The sequence below is a fragment of the Ailuropoda melanoleuca genome, chromosome 12, assembly GCF_002007445.2.
Source record: "Ailuropoda melanoleuca isolate Jingjing chromosome 12, ASM200744v2, whole genome shotgun sequence".
Lineage (NCBI taxonomy): Eukaryota > Metazoa > Chordata > Mammalia > Carnivora > Ursidae > Ailuropoda > Ailuropoda melanoleuca.
In genome coordinates this window covers 22593699-22618271 of record NC_048229.1, presented here as the reverse complement: position 1 = coordinate 22618271, position 24573 = coordinate 22593699, and the positions used below count along the sequence as shown (strand labels likewise).

Sequence of the window (24573 nt, the reverse complement as noted above, 5' to 3'; positions counted from 1 at the left end):
TGCCAGGTACAGCTGTATAAGTTGGGCATAGCACAAGGGTATTACATTCACACTGCAAACATGGCAGATTTAGACCAATAAATTCTGGCAGATGGCAGTCAAATGTCTTGAGAAAGAGGTATCTTTTTATCATTTGTACAAAGGTGCCATGTGGGGTAGTAAGGTCCCTGCTGTTTATTCTGCCTGGAATGTTATCTTTCCTATTCTCCACCAAGCAAGCTCCTGTCCCATCCCTCAAGCCCCCTCAATATCCCCTCCTCCATGACAACACCTCCCCTAGCCTTCCTGTGTGGATTAAAGGTTAATAACATCGATCAACACTAAGTGCTGATTTGGGGGTCAATGGAGCCTGGTGCCGATTTCCAAACAGCAGGGCATGTACCACTTAGAGTGGGACAGATGATTCTCAGTGGAACGTGGACCCAGGATAAAATAACACTGCTTCAGATACAAGAAAATAATGCTCATTTTAATCTTCTTTGATTATATCAGGGAGGGAAAATCTGTCTGGAGCAAGATGTCTTTTGTACCTCCAACAGTTGGAAATCACCCATTTTATCAAAGAGCACAGGGGTAATGGGCTTCGAGGCTTCCGCGGGCGGTGGTGTCTGTTCGATACTCGGCCCTCTGAAAACTCTATTTACACAGCTGCTTTCTATCTATGGCCTATGATGCTGACTTTCCGCTTCCCGTGGTGTTACAAAGCTTTATTTACAAATCAATGCCTCTAAGCACAAAATAGGAGGTCTCTTTAAAAATATATGTATTAAGTAAATAACAAAACAGGTGTTAAGCCGAGAAGACAAAAAAATCATGAGAGTGCACGAAGGAGAAGAGCTTGAAAACACAGATTTGTTTAAGAGCGTAGGCTCAGCAGCCAGCCTGCCTGGGTTCAATTTTCGATGGGCTCTGTGACCTTGGGCAAGTCACTTTCCCTCTCTGAGCCTGAATTTCCTCACCTGTTAAATGGGAATGATTATAATACCTGTCTCCTAAAAGGTACACTAAGAGAATGTGTGTGAAGAACTCCGTGGTGTTTGCTGTTTTTATTACTAGTATACACAATTATGAAGACTGAGGATGGGGCGCCTGGGTGGCTCAGTTGGTTAAGCAGCTGCCTTCCCCTGAGGTCATGATCTCAGGATCCTGAGATCCAGCCCCACATTGGGCTCTGCACTCAGTGGGGAGTCTGTTTGGAATTCTCTCCCTCTCCTTTTGCCCCTCCCCCTGCTCATGTTCTTGCACTCTCTCTCTCTCTAATGTAAATAAATAAACCTTCAAAAAAAAAAAAAGGGGGGGNGGCGCCTGGGTGGCACAGCGGTTAAGCGTCTGCCTTCGGCTCAGGGCGTGATCCCGACGTTATGGGATCGAGCCCCACATCAGGCTCTTCAGCTATGAGCCTGCTTCTTCCTCTCCCACTCCCCCTGCTTGTGTTCCCTATCTCACTGGCTGTCTCTATCTCTGTCGAATAAATAAATAAAATCTTTAAAAAAAAAAAAAAAAAGACCGAAGAAGTCACATGCCGGCAATGATGGGGAGCCCCAAAGCTATGCACAGATCCAAGAGACATTTTGGCTTTAGGAACTTTTATTTGCACGGGAAAGATGGGAAAACAGTCTGAGGGAGGGGTGGGGCAAGGGAGAAGAGCAGGGTATGTATTCACTTGGGGGGCTCGGCCGCCAGGACTGGGAAGCACCCCTCACGGTGCCACTGCCGGTCGCGCAGGCGCCGCACGGACTGCATCTGCGGCTGGAAAGCCCCCCACTCGTTCCAGTGCCGGAAGTCGCCTGGCTCCAGGAGGTACTGGTACCCGCGGTAGCCCGGATATTGATAGCCGACCCAGCTGGGAGGGAAGCAAGAAGGACAGGGTGGAGATGGCCAGCCTCCCTGCCTGGCACCCGGACCCCAGCCCGGACCAGTCAGCTCTCCACCCATCCCTGCCATCCGCTCTCCATCCTTCGTGGGCTTGGGTCACAGGACGCGGGCGTAGCTCCTTTGTCCTGGCTTTGTCCCTTCCTGGAGCTTCCTATTGGCTTTGGCCAGTGACTTCACCTTTCTAAAAGACCTTGGTTTCCCCTTCTAGAGAGTGGGAGTGGTCACTAGGGCTGGTTTATTACGGGGCGAAATGGGAAAATGTACCAGAATTGCTTACTAAGTATACGGTGTGTGTATACCGTGTGAGTGCGTGGTAGGGAGATGAAGGCGCATCCCACTGGTGGTGGTGACCCGGGGCTTACAGAACAGGATGGAAGGGATGAGGATAGGCTTTGGGGACTGATTAGTCAGGAGGCAGAGAAGAAGGAGGAGTCTCCTCTCAAATAATGGTTTCCCCTGTATGTAAGTGAATTTACATGTAGTGGTTGGGGACCTGCATCCTGATATCAGCAATGCCTCGGTTCAGATCGTAGCTCTGCTGCTTGCTAGCTGCAAGAGTCAAAGTCGAGGACTTACCAGAACTCCAGCTTGCTGTCTGTGAAATGATACTAATGTGCCTACCTCATCGGTTTGTTACAAAGATTCCCTAACTAGTCACTGAGAATGAACGAGCACACTGCTTCGTATGTAGTTATCATCAATGATTCATTTCGGACTTCTGTCATTGCCTGTGCTGGGAGGGTCGGTCCAGGCCTCTCCCACACCCCCTGCCTATCTTTCAAAGTCTGCTGTAACTTCTAGCCCCCTCAGATATACCTCTGACCTGCCCTCCACTCCAGCACGCACACCCAGGTCCCAGAAACCTCCCTTCCTCCTCTGACCTCCTGTGTGGACCATCTCTGACCCAGTGTTGCTGGACATCATCTCATGGGTAGAGGTGGGCCTCCCTGCTGGGCCCGATGAGCCCCCTGAAGGCAGGAATTGAGCCTTATTCATCCCTGTCTCCCCCAGGGTCCTACTGCAGGTGCCTGGCCCACAAGCCATGCTTAGTAAATTTCAGGTGGTTTGTACGGAAGGATACAGGTTTCAGGGAAGAAGAAAGGCCAAGCAAAAAGCCAGAGCCTGATGCTGTCACAGGAACCCAGAAAAGGCCTAGGTGAGAGACAGAAGCCCTATATTTGCCTAGAGGAGATCAGGAGTGTCTGGCATGGTTGTTCAGAGGCAGAGGGATGGAGACGGTGATCTCCTTGGGGTATCCAGTCCTCCTCTGTGTTCTCACAGAAACAAGGTCCCAGGGCTTTGTTTTGAAAGCTTCAAATCTGAAGAGTTTGGATAAAGGGCCCTTTTAGATCAAGGATTCTGGCATGCCCATTGTGTAGATGGGAATACTGAGACACAGAGACGGGCACAGCGCTCACCTGGGTCTCACAGCACCTCAGTGACGGGTCAACGCCCCTGTGTTCACAGTCTCGCCTCTCAGAAGTCATTCTGCTCATTTCCCCAGAGGCTCTGGATGTCGCTGAATATGTTCTTTCCCTAGACACACCTAGACTCATCGACCTGCATCGGCTCCCTCTCTCACTTATTTCTGCAATCCCAGACCCATTCTCCCCGCCCTCCATCTTTTTAGAACCAATTATCCACGTTTGTTTACATCGGCATGTAATTCCTTAAAGTACGAATCCACTTTCCGGAGGAAGAAAGCTCTGTGGGTGGAAACCCAGGACCAGCCCTGGGAGACTCTGGGAGCAGCTGTGTGGCCTTCCCTATGTACCCGATGGTATAGCCTATAAGGAGGATGGCCTTTGAATCTGTCTGGGCTTTAAGCAGAAGTCAAGGGTCTGGCCTGAGGGGTACTTACGTTCCACTGGAGACCCTCACACTGCCCACGCGGTCACAGAAGCCGTAGGCCCAGAGACTGGGCACGTCGTCTTCCTGGATCTCCATGGTGTTACCCTTGAAGTTGGCACCTTCAAACAGGCTGATCTTGTGCTCCTGGGAGTCCTAGAGAAGGAGAGACTGGGTCGGGCTTGTGAAGTATGAACGGGGCAAAGAGAAGTAACTTCAAGGGCCCCCCTGGGTGTGGAGAGAGAGAGAGAGCTGAATCTGCTCAGGCCACCATGGGACTTGCCTGGGATTGCCAGTGTCCAGCCTGGAAGGGCCCTCCTTATCTGGGGAAAGGGGATAACAGCCTCGATTTTATGGCGTTGTCATGACGATTCAATGAAGTAATGCATATAGCCTTAGCACAATGCCTGGCATACGCCAAGTGCTACCAAAACATTTATCCTTATTGTTAAATGGTAACAATGGCCAGAGAAGCAGAGGCTCAGAGAGGTCAAGATTCTTGATTGACGTCACACAGCCAGTGAGGGCAGAACCTTTCAGAGAAGTGTTTCATTCCTCCCCTCCCATCTTTCACCCTTCTCCTCTCCGGTCCCTTGGCCGCAGGCACAGGGGCTGTTTTCAGGTTCCTCGACACCCAGTTCATTCGTGCTTTGTGCTTTGAGGACTCTGCACTCACTTTGCAGCGGACAAGCCTTCCAGGCTTCCTGTGGCTGACTCCATTCCCATCCTCTGCGGGCTGGCTTCCCTGAGCACCCCTGGACGGCTTCGACCCCCCACCCCATCAGAGCCGCACTCTCCTCTCCTGCTCTCCCAGCACTCGGTATGGCCCCTGTGCAGCATGGGCCACGTGCATTGTGCTTACAGATTGATTTCTGTGCTTAGGTTTTCAGCAGCCGCCTCCCGTGAGGCCAGGAACCTTGTCTGTCCTGTGAAGAGCTGTGCACCCAGAGACTGCAACGGAGCCCGGCAGAGAGAATTCAACCCATAGTGGTTTGAATGCATGACTCTAAGTGGAAGATGGTCAGGTGAGACATGCATCTAATTTCCTAGGAGCAAGGGCTGGGAAGGAGGCAGGGAACCCAATGGGGAGGGAGCTGGAGCTGCCCAGGGAAGAGATAATGGTGGCCCACACCAAGACAGTAGCCGGGATGGAGAGGAGAGAGAGTGGACTGTTGCTCTCAGCTCCAGCTACAGACTACCTGCTGGGCATGGAGGAGATATCAGTGCCGGGGACCCAGCCCCAGAGATTCAGGTTTAATTGGTCTGGGGTGGGGTCCAGGCACTGGGCTTTGTTTTTTCCTAATAATATATTTTATGTAAGCAAATATGTCCAACCTATTGTAATTTCAATAAGTAACCAATATAGCAACATTAACCAGATAATTACATTCTTGTTTACTTTTTTACCATGTATTCAAACCCTGGTTTTGTATGTTACGCTAAGAGTACGTCTCTATTCAGACTAGTCAAGATTTACGCATTCGACAGCCACATATAGCTACTGCCTACAGTACTGGACAGTAAAGCTCTAGAAGCTACTAGAAATGCCCTGGCTGGTCAGTCCTCCAAACAAGTTCTGTTGACAGAGATTGCCTTTTAAGGACCATTGACTAAGAGATAAATCTATGAATTCTTTTCTTTTTTCTTCTCCTTTCCTTTCTTCTTCCTTCCTTTTTCTTTCTTTCTTTCTTTCTTTCTTTCTTTCTTTCTTTCTTTCTTTCTAGAGAGAGAGAGCATGCATATGCAGGGAGTCCAGGGAGGTGGGTGGGGGAAACGTGGGGGGAAGGGGCAGAGGGAGAGGTAGAGAGAGAGAATCTTAAGCAGACTCCACATCCAGCATGGAGCCAGATGTGGGGCTCGATTTCACGACTTGGCGATTATGATCTGAGCCGAAGCCAACAGTCAGATGCTTAACTGACCGAGCCACCCAGGCACCCCAAAATGAATCTATGAATTCTTACAAAGGGTTCTTTATAGCCTGATAACTGAGCCCCAAATTCTGAGAAATACAGTGGGAATGATGTGGGTGGTTGAACAATCCATTAAGATAAGTTTGGTGATGCCGAAACAGTTGGCATCATGGACATTCATGAACGTCCTTCATGAAAATTCCCATCGTGGAGGCAAAAGTTGGTTTGCCACGGGAAATGAACACTGGTGAATGAATACGTGGCTGGTTCATGAGTCGTAATCGACACAACTTTGGAAAAACAATTTCTTGGGGATGACACCACTGATTCACTGATCTTGGCTTTGAGTCTTCTTCAAGTTACGCTATTTAACTCAGTTAAATATTACAAAGGAGCTCATTCCCTATATTGTCTTATCGTGAAACTCAAGGTGCGTTTTCTACAACATCCGTCTTCTCAGCTCCCACACAAGCTTAAACCTGCATGTTTGATGTGTTGGATGGGCGCTGGGATTTTCAAAACCTCTTAGGAAGGTCTAATGTGCCGTCAGGAAATAGAAACATTCCACCAACAGAAGCGAGGAAGACCCTCAAGTTTCTGGCTCTGCCAGCTGGGGTCCTGAGTCTCAAAAGCAGCAGGGAAGGCAAAAAACCAGGGGCTCATGTTCTCATTTGTCCAGGGCTCCTAGCCGGGGCTGGGTGCCAGGGACATCTTAAGAATCAGTGAGCACCAGAGCCCAGCGCTCTGGTCATCACACCTCCCTGCCTGCCATTCCTCCTTCTTTCCCCTGCTCGTCCCCCATTCTCTTGCCCACCATCACGCCTGAGAACTGCTCCTGTCCTCCCCATTGATCTCCCAGGACCGGCTCAGAAGCCACTCACCATCTTGACAGGCCGGAAGGACATAAGCCTGTCGCTGCGGTAGCTGCTGGACCACGTGTCCCAGCGCGGGTACTCGCCCTTCTCCAGGACGAACATCTCCCCCCGGAAGTTGGACTGCTCAAAGGCGACCCAGCTGGATTTAAGAGGGATGGACAGAATGACAGGGGGGCCAGGAGGAGCAAAGGAGAGAAACCATCAGCAGAAGCCCTCCCCACGCCCTTCCAAGGCAGCCCTGAGGCCAGCGGGTTTGATCCTAGACTCTGTTACTTACTGGCTGTGTGACCTTGGGCAAGTGGCTCTGCCTCTCTGAGGCTTGCTTTCTTCAGCTAATCTGCCTATTCTCTTGGAGTTGGTGGAGGATTAAATGAGATAGTGTGTGTGTCATTATGTGAGCGAAATGTTTCCCCAGTTATGGGATTCACATCATTTCAGTACTACGAGAACCTGGAGTGAAACAGACATGAGAGGACAATTTATTTTAAACCTGATTACAGCGAGGAGAAAGTCTCTGCTGGATGCTAGTGGACCTTTAACACTCACTAGCCTCTCTTTCTGAAACAAGGCAAGAACAGCCGCGCGCCCGGAGCCTGGAGCAGGCAGCGGTGTAAGACACCGTTTTGTGGTTGTTGTGTTCATTTTTATGGATACCTATTACTTATGGTAAGGGATGCTGGCTTTCTATTCGTGCAAGTGATGTAAAGGTTTTTAAAAAATATATCTATCTGGGTTCAAAAGGGTCATTTAAAACAAAATGTATTAAATAAATAATAGTCCTGGAAATACAGGGGTAAGGGGAAAGTTGATACAGAGGCTTGCAACATACAAGGTCTGGAATCCAGAACACATTCTGTACTTGCTATGGGGGTAGTGGGAGGGAACTGGTAGTAACATCTACCTCTCAGACACCTCTGAGAATTAAATGTGACTGCATTTGAAGCTGTTCAGTCCTCTAGGAGAACTGATTACAAGTCTGAAGCCAAATGGGGCTTTTCCTGGCTTTCCCAGTGCAGCCTGAATCAGGAGGGGAAGTGAACTTGTGTTAAAGGGATCCCCTGGTTCTGGGAAAGGTTGATGAAAAGTTTGAGGCAAAGAGACCCCTTGCTCTGTCTGCGTTCAGGAGTTCTCAGGGAACAAGAGGGACACTGACATTAGTATGATCTCTCTGGGATCTTCCTCAACCCAGAATGAAATGGCGGGGGGCAGGTGGGTGGTGAGCTACCACCACGGACTGAAAACAATGAGTCCCAGGAGCCTCAGGTCTTTGTCTGAGGAATGAGCCGACCCCCCTTGGAATGACAAACTTGAAGATGGAGTTGTACTCCTAGAATAGAGGGGCATCTGCCTCAGCCCTGCTTGATCTGGAGTAGATAAGAAAAGCATGGATGGATGGATGGATGGATGGATGGATGGATGGATGGATGGAGTGAGTAATGGTTGAGTGGATGGGTAGATGAATGGATGGATAGGTGGGTGGATAGGTAGATAGATGGGTAAAAGGACAGATGGCTGGGTGGATGAATGGGTATATTGATGGTTGGATGGATGGATGGATGGATGGATGGATGGATGGATGGATGGATGGATAGAGGGAAGGTGGGAGAGCTTAGGTAAGCAGATGGATGAATAAATGGAAAATGGATGGATGGATGGATGGATGGATGGATGGATGGATGGATGGATGGGAAGGGAGCCTTGGGAAATGGTGCCGTGTAGGAGTTAAGAGCACTGACTCCGGAAACAGACAGACCTAAGTTCTAATCCCAGCTCATCCTTTATTTGCTGCATGACTCAAGCTCATGAAGCCTCAGGAGAGGAAAGATTACATCTACCTTGTCAGGAGGTTATGAGGGTCTAAAAAGGAATACGCAGAGCAAGTCCAGCACAGAGAATGCACAATGAATACTCTCTTTGATGCTTAGAAAGGAAGGAAAGCTGCCGGAGTTCCGAGCTTACGGAAAGACAGACACTGATGTGGTCTTGCCTTCCTGCCCACCTTCCCCAAAACTTCCCCTGTCATAACTCTGGGAGTCATAACACCCAGTGAGGACCTATTATAAGAATGAGGACCGTAAATATTTATTTCAAAGTCTTTTCTCATCTCCTGTGGGTCACTGGAGCCTTATGAGCAAGGAGAGCAGTAGGGCAGGGATATTACAGCAATGGAAACTGAGGCTCAGAGAGGTTAAGTCACGGGCTAAGGTCCCAGGATGGTGTCGGGTGTCAGGTGTCAGGGTGACGGCTCCTAAGTTTCATGCCCTGCCCTTTTCCTCACTCCTGTGCTGAGGACACCCCTCTCCTCTCCTTCCCCTGCCCACCTCACCGTCTCCATCCTTTTTCTACCACGGTCTCTCCCACAGCCCCGGGGGGCCTGAGACACACCCAGGGCACTGGACCACAGCCCCTTTCCTCTCCCCAGTGGGCACAGCCCCAGAGCACGCACCAAGGACCAGCTGCTTCTTTGTTGGAGGAGAAATACTCTGGGTTTGAGTCACCGTCACCAAAAAAAGCCTGAAAACCCAAATTGGCCACATCCGCAGCTTCTGTTCCCAGCTGGGCTTTGGGGCTGGGGGTGGGGCTGAGGCTGTGCTGACCACACCAGGGATGGGGGAGGGGGCAGGAGATAGAAACGCGCCCCTCCCCATCACCTACCCTGGACTGGGACTACTTGGCTGAACTCACAGGACAATGAGGTGGGTGAATAATCGTCACTGTCACCTGCTATGTTGGGACACTCACTACGTGCCAGGCCCATGCTGCCTTCTCTCCTTCAGGCCTCAGCATAATCCAGCGGTGGGGACCATTACTCTCCCCATTTCAGAAGTTGGGAAACTGAGGCTGGGAGATTGTACGAGGCTAATGGGAGGGGTGGGACTCGAACTCAGGCCTGACTGACCTCAAAGCCCATCTCTGCCCTTTGAACAGTAGTCCGCTGTTGCTGGGTGTACACGCTAATCATATACCCCTTGCGGGGTTTGGGGCTGGTGAGACAAGAGGCAAATGGGCCAGGTGGGTCTTGTCCTGTGCCCTGACCTCAGCCCACGGGGGTTGGAGCTGGTACAGCCACTATGTGCAAGGGACAATTATTCCTGCTTTACATGGGGCTCACTAAGGCTCAGGGAAGCCCAGAGAGTCACGGGCAGGCAGGGCAGTACGGTGACAAAGGCACTGTGGATGACATTGATTGACCTGAGATGAATCCAGGCTCTGCCACTTACCACTATGTGATTGGCCAAGGGACTTAACCCCTCTGAGCCTCCGTTTTCCCAGCTGTCAAATGGTCAGAAGAATAGTCCCTCCTTTACACAACCATCATCTAGGTAAAGCCCTCAGTCAGTGTCTGGCACCTCGTAATGCTCAGGAGATGCTTATTACTTCTCGTGGGGCTGCTTGATGCCTAGGAGAGGGGACAGCGTGTGGACCCTGGGCCCTCTGGTCTCCTCCTGCCCTCAATGATGGGCAGGGCTCCTTCTACAGAGAGACAGCCTTTCTCCCCCAGAATCATGACTTACTGTTGAGTGTGACCTTATGCTGATCCAATCACCTCTCTGGACCTCAGTTTTTTTATCTGTAAAATGGGAAGGGGAATAATACCTCCCTCCTGAGCTTGCAACGAGGACTGGAAATAGTACGTGTGTCTCGGCTATTGAGGCGGAGGGCACGGAGCAGTTGTGCAGTAAATGGCAGCTACTGTGTTTCCTTATTATTTTCCCCGGGTGCTGGGAACGTCTGCCCCCCGCCCCGCACTCACGGTCCAGAGGTGACAATGAGGCTGCGCACTCGGTCAAAGCCACGGTCTCCTAGGTTCAAGCACTCCCCGGAGAATTCCGCACGACGGCCCTGGAAGTTCTCCTGCTCGAAGACCACCAGCTGCAGGAGAGAACCCCCGTCCCAGGGGAAAGGGGTGCAGAGTGAAGGGGGAGGTAGACCTCCCATTTGGAGAGGCTCCAGGTCAAAACTTCATTCAGGACTTATTTAAATAAAAGCAGTCCTGCACAGCTCATGTAAGAGTGGGCCATGAGCCAAATTCTGTGAAACAGTCCTATCCTCCCTTCCTTCCATTTCTGAACTTAGAACCTGCACCATCATTAGGGACTGATGGATCTTCCTTCCTTCCTCTGCTGTTCCTTCTGCCTGGAATGCCCTCTCCACCATACATCCCCATCCTGGAATTCATGTTCCCTGTCCTGCTTTAGGCTCAGATGTCACGTCCTCCAGGAAGTCTTCCCTGATGCTCTTGCCCCATGTGGGCTTGGTTGAGGGCTCCCGCACTGTGCTTAGCCCATTATTGGCACAAGTAATACAGTCACTGCTGCTTTGCTCCAGGCTCTCTCTCTATGCATCCCTCTTCCCCTATATTCAACCTCCAAAGACCAAGAGCTCCTCCGGGACAGGCTGTGGGGTTGCTCTAATTCTGCACCTCCAGCCTCAGCCTGAGGACCTGCCACCGAGCTGATGCTCAGAAAACACTCGCCAGTCCACCTGCCTCAATGTAGGGGCCTCTGCATTGAACTTGGGCTAATCCCCAGCTTCACTGAGCCTCTACTGTTTTGGGTGTTCATCTGCTCATTGTCCCAAGTTGGGAAAACCTTGCCATTCACATCAACCTACGCAAGTGTCTTCCTTCTCCTGGCCTCAGTTTCCCCAGCTCTACAAGGAAGAGGTTCCCGTACTCTTGACCCAGCCCTTCCACTCCTATCTCGTCCTCCCAAGAGAAACTCTGGGACGTGGGCCTCAGGAGACGCAGATAAGGACATCCTGGCCATGCTGTGCACCAGAGCAAAGCTAGCAACCACCTGACAGTCTCGCTCTGAAATATCAGACGGCTGCCAACACCAGCGGCCCACAGCAAAACACAGCAGCAGCGGTGACTATTAGCGATCTCACAGTAGGTGAAAAAGAAAGAGAAAAACCCAGAACGATTGCACATGGCATATTTCAAGAAGTTAAAAACACGTAAAACACCAAGAAAGGAGTTTCTTTTAAAGGAATAAGACGTGAAAATGCACACAGGCGGATGGCGGGCAGGGGTGATGACGGCAGTTGCCTTGAGTAGGGGAGAAGGATGGTGGGCTCACGGGGCAGACTTCAGAGTTAGAGGGCTTTTCTCAGGTTCTGGCTTTTAATCGGGGGGGGTGGTGTTTGCAGGCATTGTTGTATTATTCAAAGTTAAATAAAAATGAAATATTAACGAAGTAACGGAAGGACAAAAGCCAGCCAGGCGTGGACCCCATGAGAGCTTGTCGCAAACCCAGCGCTATAAAATGACCCCAGCTCTGTGCACTGGAGGAGTTTGAAACCAGACCAACCCCAACCCCAGGGGACTGGGGAAGCTCTTTCAGTCCTCACTGCTTCGAAGAATTTTCAGGAAGGTCTGAGGCCACCTGCTGCTTTTAGAGTACCTCTAGGGAGGCTGGTGTTTTCTCACTTTTGAGAAACTCTGAGCACAGGCTGGTGCAGACTAGCTGGACTGGTAAGGGGAGAGGGAGGAGAGGAAGGGGAAGGGAAGAGCAGGGGAGGGGAGAGGGGACAAAAAGAGAGGATGTGCAGGGGTGGTGCCCAGCCCCTGCACTCCAGGGGGCGTACCTTGTAGCTGCCAGGAGGCAGGTCCCCGGCTTTGGTCGTTGGCACGGATGCTGGGGCCAGAGCGGGGCTGGGGCCTGGGGCAGGTCCTGTGGCCGGGGTGCCCTTCCCCTTCCCATCAGGCCCTGGGTTCACGGCAGTGGCAGCCGTAGTGGAGGCCTTCACAGCCTGAGACATGGTCCCCACCTGCAAACCTCTGTAAAGAAGACTTTGGCCTGGGTCACTCAGGGATGGCAGCCTCAAGCTGTCCCCCCAGTCCCACATCCCACCACCAGATGTTCGCAGCCTTCTTTGAACTCATTTGCTCTCTCTCTCTCTCTCTCTCATTCTAAATTCCCTGTCTGGGGACCACGCATCCCTGAAATGCCTTCCTCCAGGCCTTTCACCAGCCACACCTTCCTTTCCACCCCTGTTCCCCAGCTCTGTCCTTCCTTTGCGCCCCGTGGCTGTGCACACCGCTCACCTCGCTTCTCTGCTGGCGTGGTATCAATTAGCCCCACCAGGTTAATAACACATCCCCTTGGGGAGTATTTGGGGTACGCCAGGCCTGTTACGCCCATGAATGAAGGCTGACCCCGTGCAGTGGGTGCCATGGAATCCCCGCTGAGCTCAGAGAAGGGAGGTGACCCGCCCAAGTGCACACCGCCCACCGCTTAGAGGTAGGACTCCGGTTTCAACTCAAGTAGATGGACCCAGCAACCGGGTTATTAATTGCTCTGCTGTTTCCTTATTTGGACAAATCCACCCCTCGGTCCCCAGCACTTGGCCCAGCAGCATCTCCCATAGGAGATCTCCACTGACACCTGTTTGGGGAATGAACGCATGCTGGTTCCTGACTCCGTTCCCTCTGGCATTTTCCGGGAATGGGTGTGTGGGTGCAGACACGGGCCTGGGACTGGGGCATCAAGAGGGAGCCAAGAGGATGGATTCAGTGTGTGTGTGTGGGGGGGGTGGCTCTGAAATGGTGACTATGCCTGCGTGGGCTCTGGCTGGAGACGGCTCTGGCTGGAGACGGCTCTGGTCAATGAGTCTAGTTCCTCATTGCTTCGTGGTCACGGACACCTTTGAGTGTTTGAAGAACGCCTTGTCCTGGGCCCACTTTAATTTTGGAGGTAATTTCTGGGGATTTGAGGACCCCCTGACAGCACAGATTGAAACCCTCTGGTCCAGCTGATTCCTGAACACTTTGTATAAGAAGGAGCTCTTTGGGGTAAGCAGATCCCTCCCCCACCTCCCCTGAGGACCTGCCCATTCTGGGCAGGCCAGACATCTGGGCCACATCTGTGACTTGCACACTCTCGCTTAACCCCCACAACCCCCATGTCACTCTGTGAATCAACATTCCCCTGAGTTGTGCTCCTTCCTTCCTGGGAATGCTGATGCGCTCGCTCTCTCTCTCCCTCCCTCCCTCTCTCTCTCTCCCTCTCCTCCCTCTCTTCCTCTCTCTGCCTTTCTCTGTTTACTTTTATCTTCTCTCTCTCTCTCTGCCTTTCTCTCTCTTCTGTCATGGCTCTCTCTGCCTCCCCCTCTCTCTGCCTCCCCTTTCCTCTCCCCTCCCTTCCGGCTCTCAGCAGCTGCTGGGTCCCCTCTTACCTGGGGACCTGCTACTTCCTGCTGAAGGACAGGCAGGCGGTCAGGCGGGCGGGCTGGTGCAGTGTGTGACTGGGGGCCGACCCCCCATTTTATAGTCTGGCAGACACCAGGGCCCATGGTCTATGGCACAAAGCGGGAGCTGGCTCAGCAGACTCTGGGCAGGGAGCAGCCCCCGGGGCCCCGACCTTGCCGGGGTTCCTGTGGAGGGCAGCACTTTCCATTGTGAGCCCAGCTCGCGCAGCAGAAACCCTGGCCAGCTGCCACTTCACCTCGCCCTGGGCCTGGCCCCTAGCTGGAGGCCTTTCTCTAAAACCCCAGCTGTGCTAGGCCCACGGGTTCCCCTTTGGCTGCTAATCCTGGGGCAAGGGAAAGGGGATCCCCAAGGGGCAGGGTATTTGGGTGGCAAGGAGCACCACAGATGGGAAAATGCTTTGTAAAGGCCCGTGTGGGTGTGATGTCAACAGCCCCACCTGCTAAGTGCTGGCTGTGGGCCCGCCTTGGTCAAGCCCCAGGACGACCCACCTTATTTGGTACTTTCAGTACCCATTTCACAGACGAGCCAAGTGAGCTCTCTGACAGAAAGGTCAGAGCCGGGAACCGCCCCCAGCAGGCTGCCTGGGGAGCCTGTCTGCTTCATTCTCACGCTATCCGCTATCCGACCTTGGCTCTGGCCTGACTTTCTGCCCCCGGTTTAAAGGTCAGGATAGAGCAGGGGCGGGGAAGAGGGGGGCTGGGCTCAGGTGAGTTGAATGTTCAGAGCCTGCGTCCTGTTCCTCTGCCCACGTGAGGCCCAGACTCTTTCCCTACTCTTCCCTGACCTGCCTGGAAAAGCTCCCCTCCATACTCTGACCCCAGGGCCAGAGCCGGTGGCCAGGAGCATGACTGGCCGTCTCGGAGCTTCCTTGGGGAAGCCCTGAACCCCACCATTTCTTGTGCTCTGCTGGACCCTAGCACTGAGCACAGGGTCTGGCACAGATGGCACCCTCGATCAATTTGGGGGGAATACGTGGTCCTGCCAATGGCTTATAATGGAAGCTGGGGTACAGGGGGAGAAAGGGGAACCATGATGGGGGGAGAGAAATAGGGTGACCGGCTGGGAGAAGTGGAGAGCCACAGAGAAAGAAAGAAGACAGAAATGCAGAGGAGCAGAGGGGGAGACGGACAGTGAAGGGGAGAAGACAGACAGAAGTCAAATAGAGCTGTAAAAACTCAGAACAATGGAACAGACGCCAGGAGTCTTCTCATCCAATTCCCTCCTTTCACAAATGGAGAAACTGAGGCCCAGCTGGAACAGGTGACTTCTCCAAGGTCCCACAGTGTGAACTCACAGTAGAGCTGGGGGAACTGCTGAGCAAGATCAGCCTGCTGTCTGGCTTCCTGGCCCCAGGTAGTGGCAGCGGCCCGGGGTTCCTGCCTCTTCTGTGGAGTCCCGGGACCCAGCCCCCCACAGAGCCCAGCTCCGCCCTGAGATCACCATGGCCTGGGACCAACTGTGCTGTCTGCTCCTCCAGCCCTACCCAGCATCCCCTCACTTCCCAGCCTCCCTCTCAGCCTTTCATCCTGGGCCAAGGCCTGGGAGGGGGGCAGGAACCACAGGATGGAGCAGCCAGTGGAACGGGGGCCAAGATGCCTGTGGCTGGGCAGGGGGTGCACCCACAGGTCTGGGCTTCAAGGCCAGGCTGTCTGGGGCAGTTCCATATTCCCCGTGGCCATGGGCTGCCTGCCAAAGGGTGGGGGCAGAGATAGGGGCTGGCCCCCCAGGCTGGGTGGCTGCACCCTGAGCATTTTACGGACTTGGGTCCTGTAATCCTCACTATGAGGGGGCTCTGGGATCAATCTCGTTTGCAGATGAGGAAACCAAAGCAAGTCCCTTCCTCCGCTCTCAGCTTGTTAGCTCATCGATGAAATGGAATCAGGAGTCACATTTTAACTCCTGAATCTAAGCTCTTGAAAATGATGCACTCCTGCTTTTATATGAAGAATTATTTAGGAATATCTTTTCAGCTTTACAGAGCTGTAATTGACACATAACGCTGTGTAAGTATAAGGCGTACAATGCATTGACTGCAAAATGACTACCACCATCATATTAGCTCCCACCTCCCACCAGATCGCACAATTACTGTTTTGTTTTTGTGGTTGAGAACACTGACGATCTCCTCTCTTAACCACATTCAAATACACTAGATCCCCAAACTTCCTAATTTTATACCTGGGAGTTTGTCCCCTTCGAGCAACATCTCCCCGCTTCCCCCACCCCCCAACCCCTGGAACATCCCTTTACTCTCTGTTTCTGTGTTTGTCTCTTGTAGCTCTCATATATAAGCGATATTCTACAGTATTTGTCTTTCTCTGTCCGACATAGTTCACTTAGCATAATGCCCCCGAGGTCCACCCGTGTTACTGCACATGGAAGAATTCTTTCTTCTCATGGTTAAGTAATATACATATGTGTATATATCACATCTTCTTTATCCCTTCATCCATTGGTGGACACTCAGATCCTCCCCATATCCTGGCGGTTGTGAATAACACTGCAGTCAACATGGAGGCACAGATTATCTTGAGAGTAATCATTTTTATTATTAGCAATGATGACGACAATGAGGAGACCCCTAATGCTTTCCGTGTTTCAGGAGCAGTTCCGAACAGAAAGTGCTTTTCGTGTGTCATTCACATTTCCCCTCACAATACTCTGATCTTGTAGGCTAAGCCCAATTTATTTATTTATTTTTACAGCCATCTGTACACGAGGAAATTGAAGCTCAGAGAGATTAAGTCACACACTCAAGGTTCCCGGCCAGCAGGGTGGGATGTGGACCCAGGCTGCCTGGCCCCGGAGGCTGCACTCCTAGCCTTTTGTCTTCATGGTAGCCTTTCATCAAAGTCATGCATTTGATGAGGCTGCACGTAACTGGCCCAGAAGGGAGCTAATGTTGTCATTTTACAGGCCAGAAGCTGAGTTCAGACATCCGCTAGGTCACCCAGATGTTAGGAGGCAGGGCTGGGTTCCACCCACAAGAGTGGTCTTGTTTCCAGCCACACTCTTTCCTCCACTGTAAGAGGCCCCTCTTGGGTCAGCCCGGAGGGTAGGAGCATAGGGGGAGGGTATTCAAAGTGCGTTTCACAAACCCTGGGTACCTGGCAGGTGTGCTTGCGTTTGCACAGCTGCTTCAGTCTGCCTGCAGGGCCATCTGGACTCCTTTTTGAACTCTGTGGGTCCTGGAGACCCAGGCTCAGCCTGCCTTTCTTGCCCAGCTCTCTCTCGGAGGGTCCCGGAACTCCAGCTCAATTGGGCTACCAGCTCTTTCTCGTACATATACCCCGAATTCCACCTCCACATTTTTGCTTAGAAAAAGCATTTCTTGCATCTCACTTTGTACAAATCTTCCTTGCCCTTTGGAGTCTAGTTTAAATGCCACTTCCAGGGGCTCCTGGTGGTTTAGTCAGGTAGGCGTCCAAGTCTTGATTTCAGCTCGGGTCATGATCTCAGGGTCATGGGATGGAGCCCCGAGACCAGCTGTGTGCTCAGCACGGAGCCTGCTTGTCCCTCTCTTTCTGCTCCTCCTCCCGCTCATGCTCACTTGCTCTCTCTCTCTCTCTCAAATAAATAAATAAAACCTTTTAAAAAAAGGAAACGCCACCTCCAACATGAAGCCTACCCTGATTGCCCCTGCTGGAAGATGAAGGGGTGTGGGAGGAGGAAATATACAGGCATTTGTTGAATATATTCTCTGTGCCAGGCGTGTTACATACCCTCACAACAGCCCAGTGATGTGGTTTATTCTTGTCCTGTTTTATAGGCAGAAACTGAGGAGAAATGACCTGCCGCAGGTCACACAGCTAGGAAGGGTGAAGTTTTGGGATGCCTTGTCCAGTGCTCATTCTCCTGCCCCAATCTGGAGTCCCATGGAGCTGATGAAGGTAGAACTTCCCCTTCTCTTCTTCATGGCTGATCCCTGAGGGAGGCCACCTGACCCTTCCCGTCCAGCTGCAGCCAACGCTGCTGACACCTCTCCACTGGGACTTGAGCCAGGACCGGCTTTTGTTTCGGCTGCTCACATGCTGAGTCGGAGCTTTGTCTCCCAGGGGCCCTCTCCCCTCCCTGCCTATAAGAGCCTGACCTCGGCTGGTCCCAGCATGTTCTGGCATATTCTCTGGGTCGGTCTTGGTAAGTCCCAGGCTTGGAGAAGGGGTGGGATCCATGCTCTGAGCAAGCATCTTGGGAGGTGGGGAGACCAGGTCTCCAGTCCTGAGGATGTCACTGTGCCATCCTGAATGTCATCCTCACCCTAACCAAGGTCAGGCCCCCAAGGTCAAGACCAACACCTGTCACCCTCATTTAAAAACCAAATTATTCCTATAGTCCTATTACCTTGATTGCCACCATGAGAGTCACTTCTTTGCATCAGGTGTCGTCTTGGGGAGGCTTTCTTAAACTTAGCACCCTGGCATAGGCTACAGTGACCCATCCCACCGGCAGCCACAGAAATTTTCCCATAGCGAGCAGCTCAATTAACATCGAGTGGGGTTCAGAGGCAACGGGACCAGAATGGGTAAGTTTTGAGATCGTGTATAGGATGCGAGGAAGGGAGATGACATTAGTTACAGATGGAAAGTCACAGATTGGGAAGGAGAGGACTAGCCCAGTCTTACCTGGATCCCATCTGGATGCCGACCTTGCCCAAGCCAGACTCGATCATCCGGAAGGACAGCAGGTGGTCGGAGTGGCAGGTTATCATGTTCTTCTCTCGCGTAGGAAGCTGGCAACATGACCCTGCAGTGCACCAAGTCCGCGGGACACTGGAAGGTAGGAAGAGGCACGGCAGGGGTGGGGGTGTGTCTGAGGAGTGAAGGGGGTGCAGAGGTGCAGAATCCCCACCTCACTTTGGGGGGGTGGGTGTTACGAGGCCCCATTTTGCAGAAGATGCAGTCGAGGCTCAAAGAGGGGAAGGGACTTGCCCAAGGTTATACACATGGTCTCGATTTGAACTGGGGTCTTCTGGTCCCCAGATTTAACCAGTGACCCTCTGGCAGAGACGGCAAACTGGTAATGGCACACAGTCTTCGGGCATGGTTTCTTTGGTCCCCTCGGTGTTAAAAATAATTTTTTTTTCAAATTTATCATCAGCCTTTAAAAACCTGGCGGGTCCATAGAAAAGTCCAGATACAGTGATTGTCTTGAGAAATTGGAAAATCTGGTTGGCATTCCCAGGTGGCAAAAAGAGGTGGCGCCGAGCAGAGATCACCCATTTATGGGGTCTGTGCTTTCCAGTTTGCAGCCCTCCCCCCTCTTTACCTACCCTGGAGGCATCTGAGTTTGCAGTCTTTACTTTACCTGCCCTGCCCCACCCTTAGTCCTGGGGTGAGGTCCCCCACAGGACTCTGATGTTGGTCTCCCCCTTTTCTTTCTGTCACAGATTGTGGTGTGGGACGAGGAGGGCTTCCAGGGCCGGAGGCATGAGTTTACGGCGGAGTGCCCCAGTGTGCTGGAGCTTGGCTTTGAGACTGTGCGGTCTTTGAAAGTGCTGAGCGGAGCGTGAGTCGGTGGGGGGGGGGGGTNGGTACCAGTGTGCCTTCCTTGGGTCCAAAGTGCTGAGGAGTGCACAAGACAGTAGTGTAAGGTTAAGCAGGTTGTGCACTGCCCAAATGTAGAAATCATCATTCACACAGATCCTGCCCATTGGATGAGCCGGCCTTGTAGGGGCAGACTTTTAGAATCAAGTGTTGGGTCTGAAATGTCCCTCTAAAGCATAAATGAAAAGAAATCACTTGCCAAAAATAGAAGGTAATTATAAAAATATATATAGTAAAAAATAATGCTATTAATCTTTAGTTGAACATTGTTGCCAGAGGCTCTGAGCACGAGATAGGTCATGTTAAAAGCAAAAGAGGGAGATTCATGAAATGTGGAAGTATTAATGACACACTAATATACTGAGGCTTCTATCCATACCAGCACTTTTTTCTGTAGAACTTTCTGCATTATCTGATTTGGAACTCTGGCTGCATATGACCGTTGAGGACTTGAAATGTAATTGGTGCATCTAAAGAACTGAATTTTTAATTTAATTTAATTTAATTTTATATAAGTTTAAATTTAATTAGCTACATGTGGCCAGAGGCTACCATACTAGATAGAAGTTTCTAGAAGTTTGGGAAGTAGAATGAAAGGAGAACAATGTTCTCTGTATGTGATTTGGAGTCACTTTATACCATGCCTGTGAGTGCCACTCTGGTCATCTTGCGTGGTATTTATGCACCTCGACACCTAGGGGAAAAATTCTTTTAGCTTCTGCTTTGTACAGGTGGGGAATGGGGGATCAGATGGGAGCGGCGACCTGTCCAAGGATACGTCCAGCAAACTGACAGATTTTGCCTGGAAGGAGAAAATAAGCTCAGGTTTATTACTTACATAAGACTGCTTGTTACTTACATAGACAGCAAATGCAAGGTCATCATGGTGGCAGCCTCCTGTGTCCCTCGTCCCACAGGATGACACCAAAAGGGGCCAGATGACAGCAGGAGTGGTGGGCACCCTGCTGTTGAGGACCTGATCCATGCTTCAGTTGTGGCTCGCAGCTGTACCGTCCAGGGTAGGGGTACAGGGGTACAGGCTCCTCCCTCCTCCCAGTGTGACACCTAAAAATATCTCTAGACGTTGGTTAAATGCCTCCCAAATGGTAACTCCCAAATGATGACCGTTGATCTAGAACTTGGGATGGATGAAGGGTCTCTTACCTCTTGCACTCTCTGCCCTCTATCCACAGGTGGGTAGGCTTTGAGCATGCTGGCTTCCAAGGACAGCAGTATGTGCTGGAGCGAGGCGAGTACCCGTGCTGGGATGCCTGGAGTGGCAACACCGCCTACCCCTCCGATAGGCTCACCTCCTTCCGACCGGTGGCCTGTGCTGTGAGTTCTGCCACCACCTCGTCCCAGTGGGGTTTGGGAACTGACTACCCCAGAGTTCAAATTCTTGTGTTGCTTCTTCATGCTCTGTGACGTGGCATCCCTCCCTCCCCTCTCTGAGCCTTGTTCTCTTCATCTTGAAATGGAGTCACATTATGGGGAAAAGAATGGGTAACATCTGGACCAGATCACTGCACATATTTTGACCTTCACGACTTTGGTTATGATATGAGCCCCTGCATGTTTTATGTCCCTCTTTTCATGACTCGGGATACAGGGAGAAGCTGAGTGCCAGAGGTGGCAGGACAAGATGGGGAGGAAGGTTCTATTTCTTCTTCCTGATTCATTATCAGTGTTCCTGATTTTATAGTCTAGCCACTGTTTATGGAGTATGGGTGGAGGTGGGCAGTATGAGCTCTTTCTTGAGGCTCGAAAGATGTATTTTTTTTCTTCAGAAGCAACTTTCATTAATTTAAAACTCATCCAAGGCACATAGATTTATCACCCAAAGTTCAGAACGAAACCTGATGGAACAGAGTAAGAGAAGTCCCACATACCCACACTTCTGAGACAGAAGCCCGGTCTTAACACTGCTGGAAACTTACTTTGGCCTTATTTGTTATCCACAAATTCTGCCTACCCCAACTGATATTGACATCTGTGTCTATATGTATCTACCCATGTCACCTGTACCTATGTATCTAGGCACACTTGCAACTTTGTTACAAAAATGGAATTGTAACGAACCCCAGGCTTGGAAACCAACTTTTCTCACTGGGCAAATAGATCACAATCATCCTCCCGGGGTGATTAAATCTCACTGACAGCATCATTGTTCATAGCTCAAGTTGTAAGTTCATTTGCTCCTGTATTCCACAATGGCCCGGACATTGTGCCGATACAGGGACCATGGTGGACCGTGACAGATGCTAACCCTGATTTCATTTTGTTCTCCGAATGATCCTGACAAGTGGAGGCAGTTTCATTTTATGGGTATGGAAACAGCTGAGAAACACTATGTGACACGTCCCAGCTGGTACATGGAGAGTCAGGATTTGAACCCAGATCACAATAATCCTCTTCTTACCTCAGTTAACCACCTGATCCCCTAGTTGGGGCCATTCAGGTTGAGTCCCTTCCTCCCTCCCTTCCTCCTTCCTTCCTTTCCTTCCTTATCTTTTCAGTTATCTCTAAGGCTGGGATGAACATCCCTGTGGCTTATTTGTTCCTTAGTTATTTTCTCTGTGTACATTTCAGGAAGGGCAAATGGTATACACCTTTTGTAAGGTTTTGTTGGCTTATTACCCTTCCAAAGGGTTTGTAAGGAAGGCTGTTTTGGGCGGACAAGGGCAAGGGTGTCAGCAGAGGCTCCTGGGTTCTCAGCTGGGTGCCTGGTGGCCTGACGTTTCCTCTGCCTACAGAACCATCGTGACTCAAGGCTGACCATCTTCGAGCAAGAGAACTTTCTGGGCAGGAAAGGGGAGCTGAGTGATGACTACCCCTCCCTCCAGGCCATGGGCTGGGACGGCAATGAAGTGGGCTCCTTCCACGTCCACTCGGGGGCGTAAGTGAAGCCAAGCTCTGCCTGGCAGGGAAGGAGAGGCTGTTGGGCGGGGTAGGGCTACCTCCTGTGAAAACTCTGTGCTGGGGACTTTGGGGCTCTGATGCCCACATTCCAGAGGAGGACACTGAGGCACAGGGAGGGATCAGGCAGAATTTGTAGGACCGCAAGTGGCAGACTCCCATATCAAACTGATACTGTGCCCAAAGGATATTTATTGACCCTTGTCACTAGCTCAGGCACAGCTGGATCCAGGTGCAGGATTCTGTCTTTCTCCCTCTCTTGCTCTGTCTGCCTCATCGTGGCAATATTCTCAGGCAAGCTCTTCCTAAGCAAAGGCAACCGGGTAGCTTCGTCCTTACTCGGGCCAGCCCCAGGGAAAGAGAGCGCCTCTTTCTCAGTGAGTCCACCAAAGGTTCTAGGAAAGGTTCTCATTGGCCCAACTTGGGTCATGTGCTCAACTCTGAACCAATTGCCATGTGCAAGAAGGGGTGGTCTGATTGGCTAGGACTGGTCACATGCTTGTTGGCTGAGCAAGCGTTTTCCCTCCTTGCCTGAGAGGTGGAGGGGTGGAGAGAAGGGGTACCCCGGCCTAAGTAGGTGTGGCTCCAAGTCCGCAGGTGTGCTCCAAGCCCGCAGGGAGCTAGGTGACTGAAGCCAGGTTCCAGCTGGGAACTGACTGACCCTTCACACCCTTTCTCCCCTGGGGCCGGCAGGTGAGTGCGGGATGTGAGGGCTTGACTTAGGGAGGACATTAGGACGACCCTCTAAGTGCCCCTTGGCTCCTGGCAGGGGTGAAGGTGGGAGGTGGGTTTTTTGTTTGTTTGGTTTGGTTTGTTTGTTTTTTAACCATCAGAGAATTTTGTTCCAGAGTAGCATGGACCTCTTGTGATTCTTGAGTCCACTTCCTTCTTATAGAAGGGGAAACGGAAGCTCAGAAAGTGAGACACCAATTCTTGTCCAGTCCTGAACAATGTAGGGGTCAATGAATGGAAAGAACAATAGCTTTTTCCTTGGAAGGGCTTCTGGTTAAGGGAGAAGAGGAAGGACTAAGATTCTCCACTCCTTCCTTCCTCCCTCCTTCCCTCCCTTCCTTCTTTCAGTATTTATTAGCCCCTCCTCTGTGCTGGGCATTGCACTCCGCACCAGAAATCCCAATGAACCAGACCCACACACACCCCTACACCCAGGAGCTCATCTGCTGGCAGGGGAGGCTGACATTTTACAAATAACCGGTTAATTATCTAATTATATGAAAGCTACAGAGGACCAGTAAGAGTGTAGCCCAATTGGAGAACCAGTCCTCAGAACAAGCTGAGACCCGAAGGGTAAATCCAACTTGGCGAGGGGCCAGGCAAAGAATGGCTGGAATGGTGTTCTTGGCAGAAGGAACAGCATGATCACAGGCCCAGTGGTGGGTGGAGCAGGGCACATTGTAAGCAGCGAAGGGAGGCCAGGATGGCCAGAATGTGTATGCAGCATGGGTCCCTTGGTCCCCGTGTGTTTACCTTGCTGGTGCCTCTTTAGGGTGACGGTCTGCCTCTTCCCTTCCCCAGCTGGGTTTGCTCCCAGTTTCCCGGCTACCGAGGCTTTCAGTACGTTCTGGAGTGCGATCACCACTCAGGCGACTACAAGCATTTCCGAGAGTGGGGCTCTCACGCCCAGACCTTCCAGGTGCAGAGTGTCCGCAGGATCCAGCAGTGAGCGGGGGGCCCGGCGCGGCACCGAGGAGCGCACGTGTGCCTGTCTGGATGGAGGAGCTGGGAGGTTCCTCCGTGCCCACTCCTCTGCCTCCCCCTGCGGCCCCTGTGAACCCAGCACCCATGTGAGCCAGTTCATGCACAGTCAGCACGAAAAACAAAAAGAAATAAAAAAGAAGGTCTAGTGCTAGCTTGTGCTTTTTAATTTCATTGAACCTTTCGAGGAACCGGTTTTTCTGCTTTACGGACTTGCTCCATTGTTTCTGTCTGTCTGACTTTGCTCCATCTTACTTTTTTTTTTTTTTTAAGATTTTATTTATTTATTCGACAGAGATAGAGACAGCCAGCGAGAGAGGGAACACAAGCAGGGGGAGTGGGAGAGGAAGAAGTAGGCTCATAGTGGAAGAGCCTGATGAGGGGCTCGATCCCAGAACACCGGTATCACGCCCTGAGCCGAAGGCAGACGCTTAACCACTGAGCCACCCAGGCGCCCCTGCTGATTTTTTTTAACTCAAATTTTTATCAGTCACTGAGAGACGGTTGTTAACATCTCCTACTATAACCTGGGTTTATCTGTTTCTCCCTTTAGTTTTACGCATTTTTGCTTCCTGATTTTTTTCTTTATTCTAGAATGTTGATACCCTGTTATTAGGTGCACTTATATATACACATATACACACATATTTTTTAAAGATTTTATTATTTATTTATTTGAC

General features: G+C 51.4%; 2 protein-coding genes across 15 annotated transcripts; one reads left to right on the top strand and one right to left on the bottom strand.

The window, feature by feature from the left end:
* Positions 1-1578: 1578 nt before the first annotated feature.
* On the bottom strand, positions 1579-15131 carry CRYBB1 (crystallin beta B1). Of its 6 annotated transcripts, XM_034638906.1 has the most exons (7): positions 15016-15131; positions 13688-13705; positions 12098-12290; positions 10263-10381; positions 6515-6647; positions 3737-3879; positions 1579-1843 (listed from the first exon to the last, which is right to left on the bottom strand). In XM_034638906.1, exons 3-7 carry the CDS (start codon positions 12269-12271, stop codon positions 1660-1662), a joined length of 753 nt encoding a protein of 250 aa, XP_034494797.1. In that variant the 5' UTR covers positions 12272-12290; positions 13688-13705; positions 15016-15131; the 3' UTR covers positions 1579-1659. The 6 variants fall into 6 exon arrangements, with proteins under 6 accessions (XP_034494797.1, XP_034494795.1, XP_034494794.1 ...); XM_034638904.1 differs by lacking the exon at positions 15016-15131 and having other exon boundaries at positions 12098-12309; positions 13688-14147; XM_034638903.1 differs by lacking the exon at positions 15016-15131 and having other exon boundaries at positions 12098-12302; positions 13688-14145.
* Positions 9080-24039, top strand: CRYBA4 (crystallin beta A4). Of its 9 annotated transcripts, none has more exons than XM_034638912.1 (7): positions 9080-9204; positions 17491-17611; positions 18447-18497; positions 19108-19226; positions 20458-20599; positions 22018-22160; positions 23714-24039. In XM_034638912.1, exons 1-7 carry the CDS (start codon positions 9200-9202, stop codon positions 23859-23861), a joined length of 729 nt encoding a protein of 242 aa, XP_034494803.1. In that variant the 5' UTR covers positions 9080-9199; the 3' UTR covers positions 23862-24039. The 9 variants fall into 9 exon arrangements, with proteins under 9 accessions (XP_034494803.1, XP_034494804.1, XP_034494800.1 ...); XM_034638913.1 differs by lacking the exon at positions 9080-9204 and adding an exon at positions 11831-11984; XM_034638909.1 differs by lacking the exon at positions 9080-9204 and adding an exon at positions 12841-13027.
* The last annotated feature ends 534 nt before the right edge of the window (positions 24040-24573 follow it).